This window comes from Hypanus sabinus, chromosome 11, assembly GCF_030144855.1.
Source record: "Hypanus sabinus isolate sHypSab1 chromosome 11, sHypSab1.hap1, whole genome shotgun sequence".
Classification (NCBI taxonomy): Eukaryota; Metazoa; Chordata; class Chondrichthyes; order Myliobatiformes; family Dasyatidae; genus Hypanus; species Hypanus sabinus.
The window spans coordinates 36,205,550-36,225,091 of NC_082716.1; the positions used below are offsets into that span (position 1 = coordinate 36,205,550).

At 39.6% G+C, this 19,542-nt stretch overlaps 1 protein-coding gene across 3 annotated transcripts in view; it reads left to right on the top strand.

Annotated features, from left to right (window-relative positions):
• ccdc24 (coiled-coil domain containing 24) overlaps positions 1 to 7,624 on the top strand; it is a 128,721-nt gene extending 121,097 nt beyond the window's left edge. For all 3 annotated transcript variants that reach the window (XM_059984125.1, XM_059984123.1, XM_059984126.1), the window contains exon 9: positions 663 to 7,624. In XM_059984125.1, the coding sequence (XP_059840108.1) occupies positions 663 to 1,374 (712 nt within the window). In that variant the 3' untranslated portion in view covers positions 1,375 to 7,624. The remainder of the gene's footprint in view (positions 1 to 662) is intronic.
• The last annotated feature ends 11,918 nt before the right edge of the window (positions 7,625 to 19,542 follow it).

Genomic DNA, 19,542 nt, shown 5'->3' on the forward strand with positions numbered 1-19,542 from the left:
GTATCATGAAGTTTGGCAAATTATGGATTCAATCTGAATTCTTAGAAAAGAATGGGATTTCATTTGTGTCTTCTTCATGCTTGATTAAGCAAATGACCAGAAAGTTCAAAAACTGAGTAACAGAAATTTCTTACATTGCTACTGATTTGGGGGAGTTGAACAAACCAGATTAGCTTTCTCCTTTTTGCCATACCTGTCACCTAAAAGACAGTGTAACAGTACATCATTACTGCATCAATGTATTGGCCTAGGTAGTATTCCTGCTGTAAATCTTGAGTCTGGAGGGTTCCTAGTTGCAAGGGTGCCAACAATGAGCCAATTAGGCAGCTCTTATATTAAGATAATAATGGGTGCATAGGCTTGAGAAACTATTTCCTCACTTAGGCCCCATTTTGTTCTTGTTTGTAGCAGAGCTATATATACAGAGATTGAAAGGATAAAATTGCATACAGCAGTATTATAACCAACCAGGATACAGTAAGTATGCACAAACCTGCTGTGCAAGAGATAACTAACTTGCCCCTGACAGGGCTTCCACAATTTTAGAAATACGTATACAAATTCATTTACTTAGAATGAATTAATTTACTTACAAATCAAAATTGTTGATAAAGTTGCATATAATCACATTGTACATAATAAAAAATCTTTGTTTGATGTAGGAGAGCAGTGAGATTGAACAATCCAGCTCTCAACCCATCAGAAGGAGGTCACTGCTCAGCAGTAATATCTATCCAGTCAGAACCAGATCTAGAGCAGAGGATGAAGCGGCACAATATATCACCTCTGGGCGAATCCAATGCTAGTGGAACTAGAGACAGTTCTACAAAATTGGAATATTCTGGAATACTCAATATCTCTTCACAGAGAACATCTTCTGCGGCTGTGGACTTATCAATACCTACTCTCCATGGCAAGGGTGCGTCAGCAATGTATCTTGCACCAAAAGTTGTGTGTAGTCCTGTGGTTTATTCTAAGGTGAACTCTCACAGTAAAATTGTACAGAAAATGGATGAGATGCCAAGGACTTCAAGTCCAAAGAAAATGGAGACTGCGCCTGAAAGAAATAATATAGAAGAATCACCATTATTACAAGAAGGAAGACAAAAGTCATCAGTTCATTCCCAGTCAACCAATAATTTTCTGACGGGCCAGCAGTCAATTGCTTTTTCCTCCCAGACTGGAGTTCATTGCACTATAGAAAATAATAGAACATTGTTGTCAAGTTTGAGAAGCCCTACTGAAGTGCCTAAACAGGATGGCTATGTTCTTAATCCAACACCACCTACCACTGAGAAACCCATTAGTACACAGGGCAAGTCCACACACAGATTGAGAAGAACCCACAGAGACAGCCTCATTGGTCATACATAGAATGCCAGTTTTCAGAGAACTGGCCCAGTTTAGAATTGTGGTTTGAGTTGAAATAACCAATGTGTTAATTACAATTAAATAATCTAGGTTATAGTAAATGTTCCAAAGATTGTGGCATTTTTGATTAATTTACAGTACTTCAATCTACTACTTCATATTTTATATCATGCTAAGTAAAAATAAAAATGACACTCAATTCCAAAGATGTTTATTTTCTTGTGAATTTGAAGAAAGCATCAAAATTTAAATAAACTTTATAAATGTTTTACTGAAAAATGATCTTTTTAAACATTGAGTTGGATTCTTCATTTTTTTCCTATCTAAAATACCCAAACACTTTATGTATGGTACAAGCTATTAAAATACTAACATTAGAAGTAGGGATAGGCCTTTTGTCCCCTCGTGTATGCACCATCATTCAATAAGGTTATTGCTAACCTTTAACCTGAGCACCACTTTCCTACATCAAATCAAAATTCCTTGATTCTCTCAATATTTAAAAACTGAATGGTCTCTTTATTAAACTTATTAATCACCTTGAGTTCTCACACCTTCTTGAAGTGGAAATTCCAAAGATTCATGCCCAGTCAGTAAAGGATTGTCTTCTTGCTTCCATCCTTAATAGCCAAACTCTCATTTTGAGGTTGTTGCCCAGTCTTTTAGAACTAGGCAGCTGAAACATTATCCATTCTTTAATCCTCCTTTAATTCTGTACAATGCAATGTGATCACCTCTTGTTGTTATTATTAACATTGTGTATAGGCTTGTTTAATTAACCCTGTCTTATACAACAAGCTCACCATTCTAGGACTCAATCTAGTCCTAGCCTTTGCTATACTTCCTCTCTCACAAGCCTATCCAGCCTTGACCAGATCCATGTACAACAGTCCGGCCATGATCATATCTTACCTTTCTTAACATAGGCTAACATATCATTTGCTTTCCTAATTACTTGTTATATCTCTGTGTTAACTTAGTGCTTTGAATACAAGGACATTGAACAATATCTTTTAATCTTTCATCACACAACATTTTCTCAACTAAAATAGATTACCTCATTTTCAGATTCAGAATCAGAGTCAGAATCAGGTTTAATATTACTGGCATAAGTTGTGACATTTGTTGTTATGCAGCAGCGGTACATCGCAATACATAATAAAAACTAAATTACAGTAAGAAGTATATACAGTATATAAAAAAGTTAAATAAGTAGTATAAAAAGAGGAAAAAATAGCAAAGTAGCATTTGTGGGTTCAGTGTCCATTCAGAAATCTGATGACCGAGGGGAAGAAGCTATTGCATTCAGGCTCCTGTACCACCTCCTTGATGGTAGCAATAAGAAGTGGGCACATCCTGGATGATGGAAGTCCTTAATGATGTATGCTGCCTTTTTAAGGCATCGATCCTTGAAGGTGTCCTGAAAGCTGGGGAGGCTAGTGCCCATAAAGAAGCTGACTGAATTTATGAATTTCTGCAGCTTATTTTGATCCTGTACAGTGCCCCCCACTATACCAATGTTTTTTCTTCCATATTCTATTCCATCTGCCACATCTGTGACTATTTACTTAATTTGTCTCTATCTCTAAAAATCCTCTCTCCATCCTTGTTACTGTCCACACTGCCACCCACCTTTACTCATCAGCAAACTTAAATATATTGCACTTATCTCTTCATTCAAACTGTTGATTTGAATTTTATACATTTGAACTGTTTTAAACAATCCCTGTGGCAACCCATTAATCTTGCCCTCCCAGACTGAAAATAATCAGTTTAAATCTATTGTTAACCAATCCTGAAACTACATGACTACCTTTTATACTGTGTATTCCGTTTGTTTAATAATAGCCACTTTTGTGGCATCTAATTGATGATCTTCCAAAACTCCAAACACTTCAGTTCACCTTTTCCCCCTTATCTATTCTATCAATTTTATTTATCAAAAAAGATTTCATTTTTATATGTATATCTATGAATCCTCTTTATAAAAGCTAATATTATTTTCCATGAGCTGTCTTACATTTTTCTTTTTATTATATTCCAGCATGCACAATTCTGTTGGTGTTAAGTTAGCTCTTCTATAATTTATTGTTTTCTTTCTTCCTCTTTTGCTTTCTCCACTTTCCAAACTGTGGGAATAATTCTTGGACCTATGGATCTCTGGAAGTTGACAACCAGTATATTCAAGATCTCCATAAACATTACTTTAAACCTTGTGATGCAAGTAAAAATGTGCTAGGGATTTATCACCTTTCATTATCATTTGTTTAAACACTACATTTTTTATTAATCCTAATTTCTTATAGCTTCACATTCACTCTAGATGTTCTCCATAGTTTTATTCAGATGTCTGTTTTCCATGAACAAAATATAAAATATGTATGCAATAGCCTTGCCATTTCCTTACTCCCTAGCATAATTTATTCACTTTGACTGTAAGATGTCTGCATTAACTTTGACAAACCTTTTCCTTTATACATGTTTATAGAAGATATTACATTTTGGATTTCCCGTAGTGTGATTATGGGAAGGTAAAGGTTCTGAGTGCAGGAGATTGACCATGAGTTTACTCAATGTTTTAGAAAAATGAGGGGGGGATCTCATTGAAACCTATCGAATATTGCAAGGCTTAGATAGACTGGACATGGAGAAGATGTTTCTCATAGTGGGAGAGTCTAGGACCAGGGGGTACAACCTCAGAATAGGGGAACCGTTATTTAGAACAGAGATGAGAGGGAATTTCTTTAGCCAGAGGGAATTCATTGCCTCATATGACTGGAGGCCAGTCATTGGGTATATTTAATGCTGAGGTTGATTGGTTCTTGATTAGTAATGGCATCAAAGGTTACGGGGAGAAGGCAGATAAATATGGTTGAGAGTGATAATAAATCAGCTATGATGGAATGACAGAGCAGACTCAATGGGCCAAATGGCCTAATTCTGCTCCTATGTCTTATTGTGTTGCGGTGATTGGAGTACTAATATGCTAAACAGACACCAGAAATGGGCAAATTATGAGGAAAATCTGGAAAAGCTAGACTTAGAAATCCGACAAAAAACGTCTTTTTTACTTTTTTTCTTTAATTAGGTTCTTTGGGTTTCTTGCTTTGTGGCTACCTGTGAGCAAACATAGCTCAAGGTCATGTAATTTATATATTTGATAATAAATGTACTTTGAATCTTTGTATCTGCATAGTTCAGAGCAGTAAAAGGGTTCAACTGATACATAAGATCCTGAGGGGTCCTAACAGAATACATATAGACAGGATGTTTCTTCTTGTGGAGTTTTCTAGAATTAGAAGTCATTCTTTTCAAATAAAGAAATGCCAAGTTAGAGCAGCACTCAAAATGGTGGAGGAACTCAGCAGGTCAGGGGGCATCTATCATCAGGACTGGAAAGGAAGAAAGAAAAAACCAGAATGAGGTGGTGTTTACTGAAGGGTCTTAGCTTGAAACGTTGACTGTTTATTCCCCTCCATAGATGCTACCTAACCTGATTTCCTCCTGCATTTTGTGTGTTGTTCTGGATTTCCAGTATCTGCAGAATCTCTTGTGTTTATGAATTGCCAGTTGGACGCAGATTAAGCAAATTTTTCACTCACTGAAAATTACAAGTGTTTGGCTAACCTCCTACCTCAAAGGAGTTGTGGAAGTAGAGTCTTTTAATATTAATAATTAGATTATTGATAGATTCTTGACATGGGGCTGAAAGATTATTAAAGTCCTCTGTATTGTTGGATATTATTTAGTGCTGGGGTCACACAGCTTCAAAGACCATGGTTCAGTCCTCTCCTAGGATTCTGTTTATGGTGTTTGCATGTTCTTTCTGTGAACAGATGGATTTCTATAGGTGCTCCAATTTTCTCAAACATCCCAAAGAATTGTGAGATGGCAGATCTTATTGGCTACTGTATATTATTCCTTGTAACTAGATGGTAGGAGAATTAATGGAGATGGTGAACAAATGAAGAGAGAAGGCTGTAGATTGCTTTTAGAGCTGGATAGACATAGTAGGCCAAGTAGCCACACTTGTATCATAAAGAAATGTGTGTAATCATGTTAAAGAGCAATTGAATGTTTTAATGAAGATGTTTTCAGGATATCTCTTGATGAACGAGTTGAAATCCTTCACTTTGTATTAGTGTTTTTCCCCAAAGACGTGAAGTGAAGTCATGACTGATGCCAGGGAAAGAAAAGGCACACAATTGATTGCTGAACAATTTCTGAGCTGCTTCATCTGTTGCAGCATCTTAGTTTCAAATTTATACACATTCACTGCATGGTGACTTTAGATCTGATGACTTAGCAGTGAGTCACTAACACCTCTTCAAGAACAGTTACTACCCCTCAACCATCAGGCTCTTGAACAAAAGGGGATAACTACACTTATTTAAGGATTCTTTTATATTGTTATTTCGTGTTTATTATTTTTGCTATTTATTTATTATCTACATTTGCAGTTTGCTTATAGTTCCTGATATTTACTGTTTACAGTTACTTTTCTATAGATTTGCTAAACATGCCTGCAGAAAAAGAATCTCAAGGTTGTATGTGATGATGTATATGTACGCTGAAAATAAATTTTACTTTGAGCTTTGAATTTGAAATATTTGATACATGTGATAACAACAATAGTTCTAAAATCACTTTCTGTTTTCAATGCTTCAAGGGCAATCTTACAATTGAGCATTAAGGGAAAACATGTATATTTGTGTCCACTTGTTTAAAGTGTCTCTCCAGAAGTCAAATTTAAATTTCCTTGCATGTTGCATAGAATCAGGTGACAATATATTCCAGTCAGATGTTATAGGTTCCTAGATAGATATGCTTTGACCTTTGCTGGTATGAATGATATGTATCCTACTTTGGAGCTGCCTCACCAAGGATCTCAGGATATATTTTTTCCAACCATCTTTCTGCGCCTGTCTTGTATATTAACTTCTGTTGTTTTTATCCATTAAGGATGCTAACAGTTTTACATTGCCAAGGTAACCAAATGCCATCCCCTTCTCTCAATCCCTTTCTCCGCTGCATCTGATCTCAGGATGAAGCTTTTCATTTCAGAACTAAGGAGCTGTCCTCCTATTTCAAAAAAAGGGACTTCCCTTCCTCCACCATTAATGTTGCCCTCATCCATATCTCTTCCATCTTGCGCATGTCTGCCCTCACGCTATCCTCCTGCCACCCCACCAGGGATAGGGTTCCTCGCTTCCTCACCTACCACCCCACCAGCCTCTGCGTCCAGCACATAATTCTCCATAACCCCCGTGATCTCTAATGGGATCCCACCATCAAGTACATCTTTCCCTGCCCCCATACTTTCTGCTTTCTGCATGGATTGCTCCCTATGTGACTCCCTTGTCCATTCATCCCTCCCCACTGATCTCCCTTTTGGCACTTATCCTTGCAAGCAGAAGAAGTGCTATGCCTAGCCCTACACCTCCTCCTTCACTACCATTCAGGGCCCCAAACAGTCTTTCCAGGTAAGGTTTCCAGGTAAGGCGCTCCCGGTGTGGCTTCCTGTATATCGGTGAGACCTGATGTAGATTAGGAGACTTCTTCGCTGATCATGTACATTCCATCTGCCAGAAAAAGCAGGATCCAGTGGCCACCCATTTTAGTTATACTTCCCATTCCCATTCTGACACCTCAGTCCATGGCCTCCTCTACTTCCGTGATGAGACCATGCTCAGGTTGGAGGAGCAACATATTATTTTTCCATCTGAATAGCCTCCAATCTGATGGCATGAACATCGATTTCTCAAACTTCCAATAATGGCCCCCCACTCTCCTTCACCACCCCCATTCACATTTCCCTCACTCACCTTATATCCTTACCTACTCATCAACTCCCTCTTGTGCTCCTCACCCTTCCCTTTCTTCCATGGCCTCTGTCCTCTCATTTCAGATTCCCCCTTCTCCAGGCTTTTATCTATTTCACCAATTGACTTCCCAGCTTATTACTGCACCTTTCCCCTCTTCTCATCTTTTTTCTCTAGTCCTGATGAAGTGACTCAGCCCGAAACATCGACTGTTTACTCTTTTCTATAGATGCTGCTGGCCTGCTGAGTTCCTCCAGCATTTTGTGTGTGTTGAAGGTGCAGCATCTGCAGATTATTTCTTGTTTTTTATTGATCCTAATGGACCAAGTATTATTTACTGTTTCTATCCAAGTTGGGGGTATGCTGACACTTGTGGACTTCTCCTAGCATATACTTGGACTATGTTGGTTATTAATGGAAATAAAACTGGATGTTTCAATGAACGTATGACAAATAAAGCTAATCTTTAATCTTTAGCATGCAAACTGTACATTGTTACCGATTTTGCAATCAAAGATAAGCTGGTTATGTTTGCCATTAAATTGCACATGAATAACAAACTTAACCTGCAAAAAGTGGGACTTGTCTGAATACTCAAACTCAAGTAATTATAACCAAAATTACTAACACATGCCATAATCTCTTGCAGCCGTTCTTTTCTAATGAAAGGGAAAATCCCTGTGCAAAATTCCGATTTGGTGCAGATTGTTTGAACAGTAAGGTGGGGGAGGAAATTAATATAATTTTGTACTCCTGTGGTATAATGGTTCCAATATGGGAGTGCAATCAGCAGCCCAGCAATTGGCATGTGCGTGATTTCTGCATACTAGTCTTGAAAACCTGGCTTTGCTGTTGCTTACTTGGAGAAAATCCAGCAGTTCAGGGAGGAACTTACCATTTCTTTACAAATTCTGTCTAATACCTCTGACTTTCTTCATCTTGACTGAATGTTCTTTGAACATAAATAAAAAACAATTTTTCCCTTATTCTCTGATGAAGGTTGATTGAGAATGCTAAGCAAAACACAAATTGCTGGGATAACTCACCCAGGTCCTTTTACTCATCCCCTTCCTTTCAAACCGTTCCCATCCCCATCCCCACACAGCACCCAGTTACCCAGTTTCTTCCCTACCATTCATTGTGGTTCTATCTTCCCTACTGCTTGTCACCACATAGCCTATTCCTTCCTCTCCCTCTATTTGAGTGTCTAAGACCATCCTTCAGGAAGGTGCACCTACAGAAAGCGTCCTGCCCAGATGGAGTAGCTTGCCGAGTACTAAAGACCTGTGCTGATCAACTGGCAGGAGTGTTCACTGATATCTTTAACCTCTACAATTATACCAGTGCCTAAGTCCAGTAGCATTTGCATTCACTTTGATAAAGTGACTTGAATCTACTGCAATTTGCCTTGTGGCACAACATATCCAAAACAGATACCATTTCATTGGCTCTCCATTTAACCCTGGAACATCTGGACAGCAAAGATGCATACATCAGGATGCTTTTGATTACAGATTGGAATTCAATACTATCGTTCCCTCAAAGATAATCAATAAGCTTCAAGACCTTGACCTCAGTACCTCCTTGTGCAATTGTCAGTTCAGATTGGCATCAACATCTTCTCCACAATATCCATCAGCACAGGTACACCACAAGATTGTGGGCTTAGCCCCCTGCTCTACTGGATTTATACTTATGACTGTGTGGCTAAGCATAAGTCTAATGCTATACTTAAGTTTGCTGATAACACCGCTGTCATTGAATCAAAGGTGGTGACGAACCAGCATAGAGGAGGGAGATTGAAAAGCTAGCTAAGTGGTGCCAAACAACAACCTCGCTTTCAATTGCAGCAAGACCAAGGAGCTAATTATTGACTTTTAGAGAATCATGAGCCAGTCCTAATTGGGGGATCAGAGGCAGAGCGGGTCAGCAACTTTTAATTACTCTGTGTTATCATTTCATACGATTTGTCCTGGGCCCAGCACTGAAGTGCAGTTAGAAAGGAAGTATGACAGCACCTACATTTTCTTAGAAGTATGAACATTCAACATTACATCTAAAACTCTGACAGACTTCTATAGGAATGTGGTGGAGAATATGTTGACTGGTTTTATCATGGCTTGTTATGGAAACCCAATGCCCCAGAATGGAAAATCTTACAAAAAGTATTGGATACGGCCCAGTCTCATGGATAAAGCCCTCCCCACCATTGAGCATATCTATAGGGAGCATTGTTGCAGGAAAGCAGCATTCATCATGTATCACCCAGGCCATGATCTCTTCTCGTTGCTACAACCAGGGAGAAGTTACAAGAGCCTCAGGACCCGCATCACCACTTTCAGGAAAGGTTATTACCTCTCAACCATCAGGCTCTTGAACTAGTGGGGATAATGCCTCTCAACTTGACTTGTCTCAGCTCTGAAATGTTCCCACAACCTATGGACTTACTTTCACGAACACTTCATCTCATCTTCTTGATAGTTACAGTATTGCTAATTTATTTTTTTTATTTTGTATTTGCACACGTTGTTGTCTTTTGCACATTGGTTGTTTGTCTATCTTGGTGGGTGCAGTCCTTCATTGATTCTATTATGTTTCTTAGATTTACTGAGCATGCCTGCAAGAAAACAAATGTCAATATTGTATGTGTTGACATATATGTACTTTGATAATAATTTACTTTTGTTATGAAATCCCAGAACTGGATCACTTACCAGCAAAGATACTAAATCTAAAGCACGGGTGTAATAATAATCAATAAGAAATAGCTCTATCATTGTCTAGGCCAGGGGATAATATATTGTCCGATGGAAAGATAACAGTCACTATCAGTTTGTTCAAGCTGCAGCCTTGTTGGGTTTAAAAGCGATGCATTTTAAACTTGCCCAAGTCTTTTATGATGCCAATCCGTGGAGTCAGGGGAGCGGATTCCCCTGTTGTTAGCTAAAAGCTGTTTTCCGTGGTTCCAGCCACGGAATTGAACGCACTTGGCCTCCTTCCGATGACTTCCTGCTGTTACGTGGTCGCTTAACGTTTCTTCTGGTGCATCTGAAGGGGTTGTTTCCCAGACCCTCTTTTATACTTCCTCACGGGGTCTCAGATGTCAATCAGGTTGGGATGATGCAATCCCTCAACCAGCCCACTCTGGTCATCCCCTGAGGGGCTTCAATGAATAGTACAGTACTCAATACACAACTTGGTCTTCCGGAGACAATGGCCATGTCCCGTAGCTTTACATTGCCGGGGAAACGAGGCATTTTGCATGTCCCACTCTCATTTCCTGGGCCCCTTGACCCAACCCAACGGTGATCTTGCGATTTTCACAAAGGAGGGGGCTACGGACGTAACACTTTTAACTTTTGAACTTTGAACTTTGTTCCCATTTACCTTGTATCCTTCTGGCCTGTTTCACTCACTTTCTTTTCTTACCAGATTCCATGGACTGCAGCCCTTTGTTGTCTGCAATTATCAACTTCCATCCTATAAGAAAATAAGAGATAGAGGCAGAAATAGGCCAAATGACCCATCAAATCTGCTCTGCCATTTTATCATGGGTGATCCATTTCCCTCTCAGCCTCAAGATCCTGCCTTCTCCCTGTAACCGTTCATGCCCTGACTAACCAATGCCCTGTCATTCTCTGGTTTAAATATATATAGAGACTTGGCCTTTTCAGCCATCTATGGCAATGAATTCCATAGATTCACCACTCTCTGGCTAAAGAAATTCCCACTCATCCTGTTCTAAATGGATGTCACTATTCTGAGGCTGTGCCCTCTGGTCCTACACTTCCCCACCATAGGAAACATTCTCTCCACGTCCACTGTGCTGAGGTTTTTCAATATTCGATAGGTTTAAATGAGATATCCCCCTCATTCTTCTGAGTTACAGGCAGTACAGGCCCAGAGCCATCAATCATAAGGTAACCCCTTCATTCCAGAAATCATTCTTGGAATCATCCTCTGAACTCTCTCCAAAGTCAGCACATTCTTTCTCAGATATGGGCCGAAAACTGATCACAATACTCCATGAGGCGTTACCATGCCTAATAAAGCCTTAACATTACCTCCTTGCTTTTATATTGTAGTTTTCTCAAAATGAACGCTAGTATTGCATATGCTTTCTTCACCATCAACTCAACCTACAAATTAACTTTTAGGGGATCCTGTATGAGGAATCCCAAGTCCCTTTGCACCTCAGATTTTTGTATATTCTCTCCATTTAGAAAATAGCTATGCTTTTATTTCTTCTACCGAAGTGCATGACCATACACTTTTCCGCATTGTTTTCCATCTGCCACTTCTTTGCCCATTCTCTTAATCTGTTTAAGTCCTCCTGCAGCCTTCCTGCTTCCTCAGCACTACCTTCTCCTCCACCTATCTACATATTGTTCCAAAGCCATCAATTCTGTCATCCAAACCATTGATATATAATGTAAAAAGAAGCGGTCCCAATACAAACTCCTGTGAAACACCCCAGTCACAGGCAGCCAACCAGAAAAGGTTCCCTTTATTCCCGGTCTTTACCTTCTGTCAATCAGCCATTGCTTTAACCATACTAGTATCTTTCTTGTTATATAGTAGGCTCTTAACTTGATAAACAGCTTCATGTGTGGCATCTTGTCAAAGGCCTTCTGAGAATCTAAGTACACAACATCCACAAATTCTCCTTTATCTCTCCTGTAAAGAATTCTTTATCTGTAAACAATTCCAACAGATTTGTCAGGCAGGATTTTCCCTTAAGAAAAGCATGCTGACTTCAGCCCATTTTATCACGTATCTCTAAGTACACTGAAACCATGTCCTTAACAATCTCAGCTATAATCTTCTTTCAGCCATCACTCAGTGATGCCCACATCACACTTGCCAATCTCTAACTGTGCTACACGGTGACCTAATCCATATATTGCATGCATTCAAATATAACATCTTCATTTCTGTATTCAATAACATTTTCGATTTTGTCCCACTTTTACATTGCAGCTCGTCCTGTTGACCGAATTTTTGCCCTGTTATCAGCCTATCCTTGATAGCAGTCTCAATACACACTGTCCCATCCCCAGCCCTATCGATCCGATTCCCATCCTGCTGACAAATTAATTTAAACCTCCCAAACAGTTCTAGCAAACTGGCCTGCCAGGATATTGGTCCCCCTCAGATTCAGGTGTAACCTGTCCCTTTTGTACTGGTTGTGCCTTCTCCAGAACTGATCCCAATGATCCAAAAATCTGAACCCCTGGCACCTGCACCAGTTCCTCAGTAATTCATTTATCTGCCAAATGCTCCTACTCTTATCCTATGTTGTTACCTTCATCCTTCCCTCCCCACCTGGTTCCACCTGCCCATCAACCCCACTTGACCTGGTCTTGACTCGAAACATCAACTATCCCTTTGCCACCACAGATGCTCCCTGATTCACTGAGTTCCTCCAGCAGTTTGGTTTTGTTTCAGAATATATCACCTGCAATTTTTTCTGGTGTGAGTGGATGATTGACTCCATTTTGCCAGTTCAAGCGTCCATTAATCGCTGATTAAAGAGTCAAGGAAGATTGAAATACCAAGGCGAACGTAGGAGGCAAGCAAGAGTTCAGCGTTAACCGCCTTCCTTGTGATCTCTACCGAAGAAGGGATCTGCGAGCAGCCTGTCGGTGTGTGGCTTGCTGTGGCAGGTGGGTAGGCCTCTCTGCCTCGTGCGGTGTTTCTATCTTTCGATGAATGTCAGTGATATTGTAGGGTAGTATGATCCTGTGTTTATGGCTTGGACTATTGCATTTATGGATTGTGGACTATTTTCAGACTTTTGGTTTTTATATTCTGTGTTTTAATTGCCTGTTCCTTTTCCATTTTGTTGTGCAAGGGGAGAGTGTTTAGGGATCAGTGTTCTATTGTGTTCTGTTAGTTGCTTTTGTATGGGGAGGGGTTGTTTGGGGGTTGTGATGCACCATCAATAACTCTCGGAGACAGGAAGTGAATGATAGGCTTTTATTAGCAGCAAAAGGGAGCACGACATCTGGGAGACTGAGGGGGGAGCAGTGCCCCAATCGCCTTTATGCCGGGGTCTGTGGGAGGAGCCACAGGAGCAGTCAGCAGAGGGGCGTGTCCAGACAGGTATACATAGTTTACCACAGGTTGGTGTTCCTATTCGTTTTGTGCAAGGGGGTTGATCGGGATGATGTTTTTTTTGTGCAGGGGGTGGTGGGTTTGATGTTTCTCTCAGAATGACTTTCATGTTCTTTCTTGTTTCATGGCTATCCTGGAGAAGGCAAATTCAGAGTTGTATATGGATATATACTTTGATAATAAAACTTTGGACTTTGGACCTTTTAATGTAAGCAAGTAATCAACATAATCAGGAAAAAAATAGATTAATTTGGTAATATATGTAATGCACCTGAACCAAGAAACTTTACTTACTTTCATTCCTGGGGACGAGCTACAAATATGTATTTTTTTCTTTCTGTCCGAGGTACTTTCAGATATGTCAATTGTATGTCGAATTGTTTTGGTACTGGGACAAAATTCTGAGCATGGAATTTTCAATCTACCTTAAAATGACACAATATGAGCAAGCTGTTGGCTTTTCAGTGGAGCTGGAATCAAATTGTTATCAGATGCTGTGATTTGTAACTTGGTAGACATTGTCCATTTGGATGAAATTGAAAAGACACAAGGCAATTGTCAGTTATCATATCATGATGGTTCAGTACAATAAATTGCAATTGCTTCCTCACAGGATGGAACCTTTACCTAATGGCAGCTATCTTAATTTCCACAAGAAATTTGATCTGTTGAACTTTTCTTTGTGCTTAATATGATGAGAGATGTTGCTGCAGTGGAATGGAATATTTCTTATCTTGACCAGCATCTGAGCCATCAGCTACAGCTACTTCTATCATGTGCAATAATGTTCAGATTTCAACCTACGTTCAGCAATAAGCTTACCTCATTTCCCCTCACCCCAAATAACCTAATTGTTAAAGTTAGAAGGGTTTTAACCCTGCATTGTTCAGGTTAAATATTGGCCATGATTATGGCCTCTTTAATTAAACTTAACCAATTTGTGCGGTTTTGGAAGTAATTTTCTTTTGTGTTCTGTAACATTGTGCACCGAAACAAAAATACCCAAATTGCCTTGATATAAAATCCTGGAATCAGCAGGGCATGCTGTGGTCATAGCAGGTTTTGAGGAGTTCATTTTTAAGTATCTTAAATGTTGAAACCACTTCTAGTTGGAATAGAATGTACTTCGTGGAAATCTAGAGTCGAGCATTTGAGTGATATACTTCACTAAACGAAGCTGACTAAGTGTAACAAGGATGGATATGGATGTTGGTTTGCTTTCCTTCTATGGTGGTTTTGGGTTTGCTGACTGCAAAATTCTAAACTCTAACAAAGACCTTAAATAGCCACTAGTACCCTCACCAAAGGGAGAGTGTATGGTAACAACCCAATCTTCAAAGACTAGTTCCCTCCCCTGCTAATTCTCCATGACAAGTTTTAAATGCAAATATCTCACTATTAGATCATTGAATACCCCCCCTCCCCCCGCACCACCACCACCCAGCATCAAAGAGAAGATACTTCCAGCTAACAAAGTAGCTTAAACACAGAACATTTATTTTCGGTTATATACAGTATGTTTAAATCCAACCAATGTTCTTAAAACATGTTTAAAACTAACAGAAGAACATTTTAATCATCTTAAAAAACATTTCTTAATTACAAACCATTTCTAAGACACAAAACACAGGTACAATTCCTATAACAAAAAAAGACGTATCAATGGTGCAGTCGGACAAATTATCCAGCGCAGGAAACAAGGCCAGAAGAATGGATTTGCGTCATCCTGGATTCCCATCTTTGTTCTTGATGTTTTTTAACCATTCTTAATAAGCCTGAACTGCTCTCTACATTTATACCCTTTTACTGCCACTTGGGTGATGTCTCATGTGATATTTCCTCAGCTACCATGAATGCTGTAAAGTTAATTCCTCTGAATATAAAAAATTTCCAACATTAATAGATCACTTATATGATATGCTAAATGGCTGATCCTCTGTGGTCTGCAAGCTTCTTTGAACTAAGCAACTTAGCTAACGTTGTCTGCTTTGAAACAGGCCAAATTAAATAATCCATTTTATTATACTGTATCTCTTTGAGCAGTGATAAACCAGGTACAGTGACTAATGTCCTACTTCTACAGTCTGCTATATACAGAGCTTGTTTTCAAAGCTGCTCCACAGAGAGTATTTTGTTTTAAATTCAACCTGATTACTGCTTTCCATTTACATTTTAAGAATTGAAGACTGGCTCCCATTTATGACCAGAAGCTAAACAATGGATGTTGGAAGTTTACTTACAACTGTTTTGATTGTACGAGTGGTATTTAGAAAACTAACTTTGCAAAAATCCAAGAAGCCAAATGATCCAGCAGGCAAATATCTATCTTACACTTCAAGTGGATTTGAAGGGTTTTGTAAAGACACCTTTGGGCATGTGTCTCCTGTGCCTTTAGATGTGTGCTGAAATAATCAAAGCAGTCACAGCTGCCCTGTAACGTGTCGAAATTCTTATCCTGAAATGACAAAAGGCAAAAGGTTGGGCTGGTGCTCTGAATGTGATTTAAATTTCATCCCCATCCATGCCTACCTTTGCTGAGAAGTGGTTCACATCCTAACCTTTTATTATGGGAGCGCAGTGTGTAAAAGGGGGCAGGTTAGTACAGAATCTTTGTCTTTATCACTCTAACTTTAAGCTCCATCCCTTTGTGTGCTTAAGTAAATAAGCCTATGATAGCTTGGATCTTGACCTCTAGAAGGACACAAATGCTAGCATTAACATTTGCAGTTTGACTACTGAGATGATGTTGATGCTAAAGGATGGTTACTATTGGTTGGACAACTTTCCATTAGTCTCGTTGGCTAGCTCCACTTCCATGGGAAGTTTATTGGAAATGAAGAGCAACATTGTGATGAGAAAGATCATAAGAAATATTGGTGCATAATGCAGCCTTGTTTGGCAAAAGTCTTCAATGAAATTTTCTCTTGTATGGACCTGTTGATATGTATCATGGCTTGTATGCTTTCATGAAGCACTCATAGATGGAGATAAGTTTTTTGCCCAGCCAAATTTGAGGGAAGTATTTCATAGTGGTTGATGGAGTCAAATGTTTTACTGAGGTTAAAATACACTATGTGTAATGACGCATTCCTTGGTCTTGTGAGGTGAAGATCAGGTTCACAGTATGAATTGGGAAACAATTTTACGGCTGGAAAGAGAAAGCTGTTGAAGAAGTCTCCAGTGATAATTTTCCCTATAGATAACAACACAGTTTTGCCTTCTTTCCTGTAGTCAATATTGTGACATTTGATATCCTCTGGCACACCTTCCTCTTCTCAGATATGTAGTATCATATTATGGATTCACGACTGAACCTTTCATTCCCAGAGTTTATAACTTGGAATTGGAACTTTGGAATTGGTTTATTATTGTCACATATACTGAAATACAAAGAACAACCTGCCTTGCATAATTCCAAACAAATCTGATCATTACACTGAGCACTGAGGTTGATGAAGGTAAAATAATAATGATACAGTATAATGTGTAGCAGCTACAGAGAAAATACAGTGCAGGTAAACAATGAGATGCAAGATCATAACAAGGTAGATTGTGAGGTCAAGAGTCCAATTTGTCATACTAGAGAAATACTTCATAGCTGGGTAGAAGCTGTCCTTGAGCCCAGTGGTACAAGCTTTCAGGCTTTTGTATCTTCTGCCCGATGAAGAGGAAAAAAGAGAGAATGTCCAGGGTAGGTGGGGTCTTTAATTATGCTGACTGCTTTATTGAGGCAGTCCGAATCGTAGACATAGCCTTACAGGGCAGTCTGTATTTTGTGATGTGTTGAACTGCGTCAACAAGTCTATGCCGTTCAATGGTGAATACATCTGATTCTGGCATCTTGTTGCTTTTTAAGTTGGAATACAGCCTTTTCAGTTAATGTTGGTCTAGAACAGAGCTGTGGGAAAGAGGCATGAATGGATGTGAGCTCATCAGTTAACACCAGCTGAAATAAATGCTCTGAAGTTCTGTTAAGGAGAGGCCACAGCTGAGAAACTATTTAATCTGTTTCATCAAGTGGGCATTGACATTGTTCTTGATAAGAATCTGAATCAGGTTTATTATCACAGACATATGTTGTGATTGTTGTTGTTTTGTTCAGCAGTATAGTGCATGATATTAAGAATTACTATATGTTGCATATAAATAGTGTAAAAGAGAAATAGTGAAGTTGTGTTCATGGGTTCATAGACAGTTCAAAATTCTGATGATGGACAAGAAGAAGCTGTCACTAAAACTTTAAGTGTGGCTCTTCAGGCTCTTGAACCTCTTTGATGGTGTTAATGAGTAGAGGGGATGTCCCAGATGGTGAGGGTCCTGAATGATGGACTCCACCTTCTTGAGCTGCCTTTTGAAGATGTATTCGAGGGTAGTGCCCTTGATGGAGCTGGCTGAGTCAGCACTCTGTAGCCTCTTGCAATCTTGTACATTGAAGCCTGCATACTAGTCAATGATGCAACCAATTAGAATGCTCTCCATCTTATATTTGTAGAAGTTTGCAACAGTCTTGGATGACATACCAAATATCAAAATCCTCATTAAGTATAGCCATTGATGTGCCTTCTTCATGATTGGGGTCAGGATAGATCCTCTGAGATGTTATCGGCCAGGATCTTGAATCTGCTCATTCTTTCCACTGCTGTGTGTTCTCCCAACTTCCCCTTCCTAAAGTCCTCAGTCAAATCCTTCGTCTTGCAAACCAATATATCTCACTCCTGTATGCCTCCTTGTTGCCATCTGACTTTCTGCCAACAAGAGTAGCGTATTTGGCAAATTTATAAATGGTGTTTGAATGGTGCCTACCCAGCTTTCCTCTTTGGGATTTTGGTTGAATTGCTGCCTTTAGAAACTTCCTAGAACTGTTTCTTTTCCATTGAGGAATAGCTCAGCTCTTTGATATGTTAGTATACTGCCTGAAGTTGCACCGTAATTAATATCTGCATTTTAGAAAGGAGGGTGAGAGAAGACGAGGAACTATGAGCCATTTAGCCTGACATTTATATTAAGGGAATTGCTGGAATCTACATGTAACTAGGCACTTAAAAATGTTAACAGGTTTGCATTGAATCATTGTCAATTTATGAAACTAAATATCCCACTCCGACATGTCTGTCCATGGCCTCCTCTACTGTCAAGATGAGGCCACACACAGGTCGATGGAGCAATACCTTATCTCCTGCCTAGGTAGCCTCCTTCCTGCCAGCATGAACATTCAACTCACAGACTTCCGTTGATACCCCCCTTAGCCCCATCCCTATCTATTATTTTAGTCTGGTTCTCTTTCTCTCTCTTTTCCCCCCCTCACTATAATCTCTCCCCCCAGCCCTACCTTTCTTTCTCTTTTATTTTCCATAATTCTCCACCTTCCCCCCCAGCCCATTTCCCTGCAGCCTATCACTTCCCAGCTCTCCACTTTATCTCCCCCCCCCCAACTTCTTATCCCCTCTCGACCATCCCATGTTACTTCACTCCTGATGAAGGGTTTCAGCCCGAAACGTCATTATTACCTCCTCCCATAGATGCTGTCTGGCCTGCTGAGTTCTGCCAGCATTTCGTGTTTTTTTAAATATCCCATAAGTCTGTTTTAGAGTCATACAGTGATTCAGCACTGAAAGATACCCTTCAGCTGAACTTTTCCAAGCTGATCAAAACACCTTTCTGATCTAGTCCCATTTGACTGTGTTAGGCTCATATCCCTCTAAAATGTTCCCTGTCCATGAACATGTCCAAATGTCTTTGAAACATTGCCATTGTCCCTTTCTCTATCACTTCCTTTGGCATCATGTTCCATTCATCTGCCATCGTCAATGTGAAAATCCTTCCCCTCAGGTCTACATTAAATCTTTTCCCTTTCACCTTAAATCCAGTCCCTGCAGTTTTAGCCTCCCCTACCATGGGAAAAAGATTATTTCAATTCATCTGATCTATCTCTTCATGATTTTATAAATTTCCATAAGGTCACTCCTCAGTTTCCTTGTCAGAATCCTTGCTAACTTTCATGGAGACAACATGAACTTTATGTCCCGAAATGCCCTGCCCTCACTAATCCTCCTGGTCATCACCTCAAAAAACTCAATCAAATTCATAACATACCACCTCTCAAGCATAAATCCATGGTGACTATTCCTAATCCATCCCTGACTTTTTGCAAATGCAGATAGATCCTATCCCTCAGAATTTCCTCTAGTAACTTTCTACCACTGATGTTGGCCTACTGGACTGTAGTTCCCTG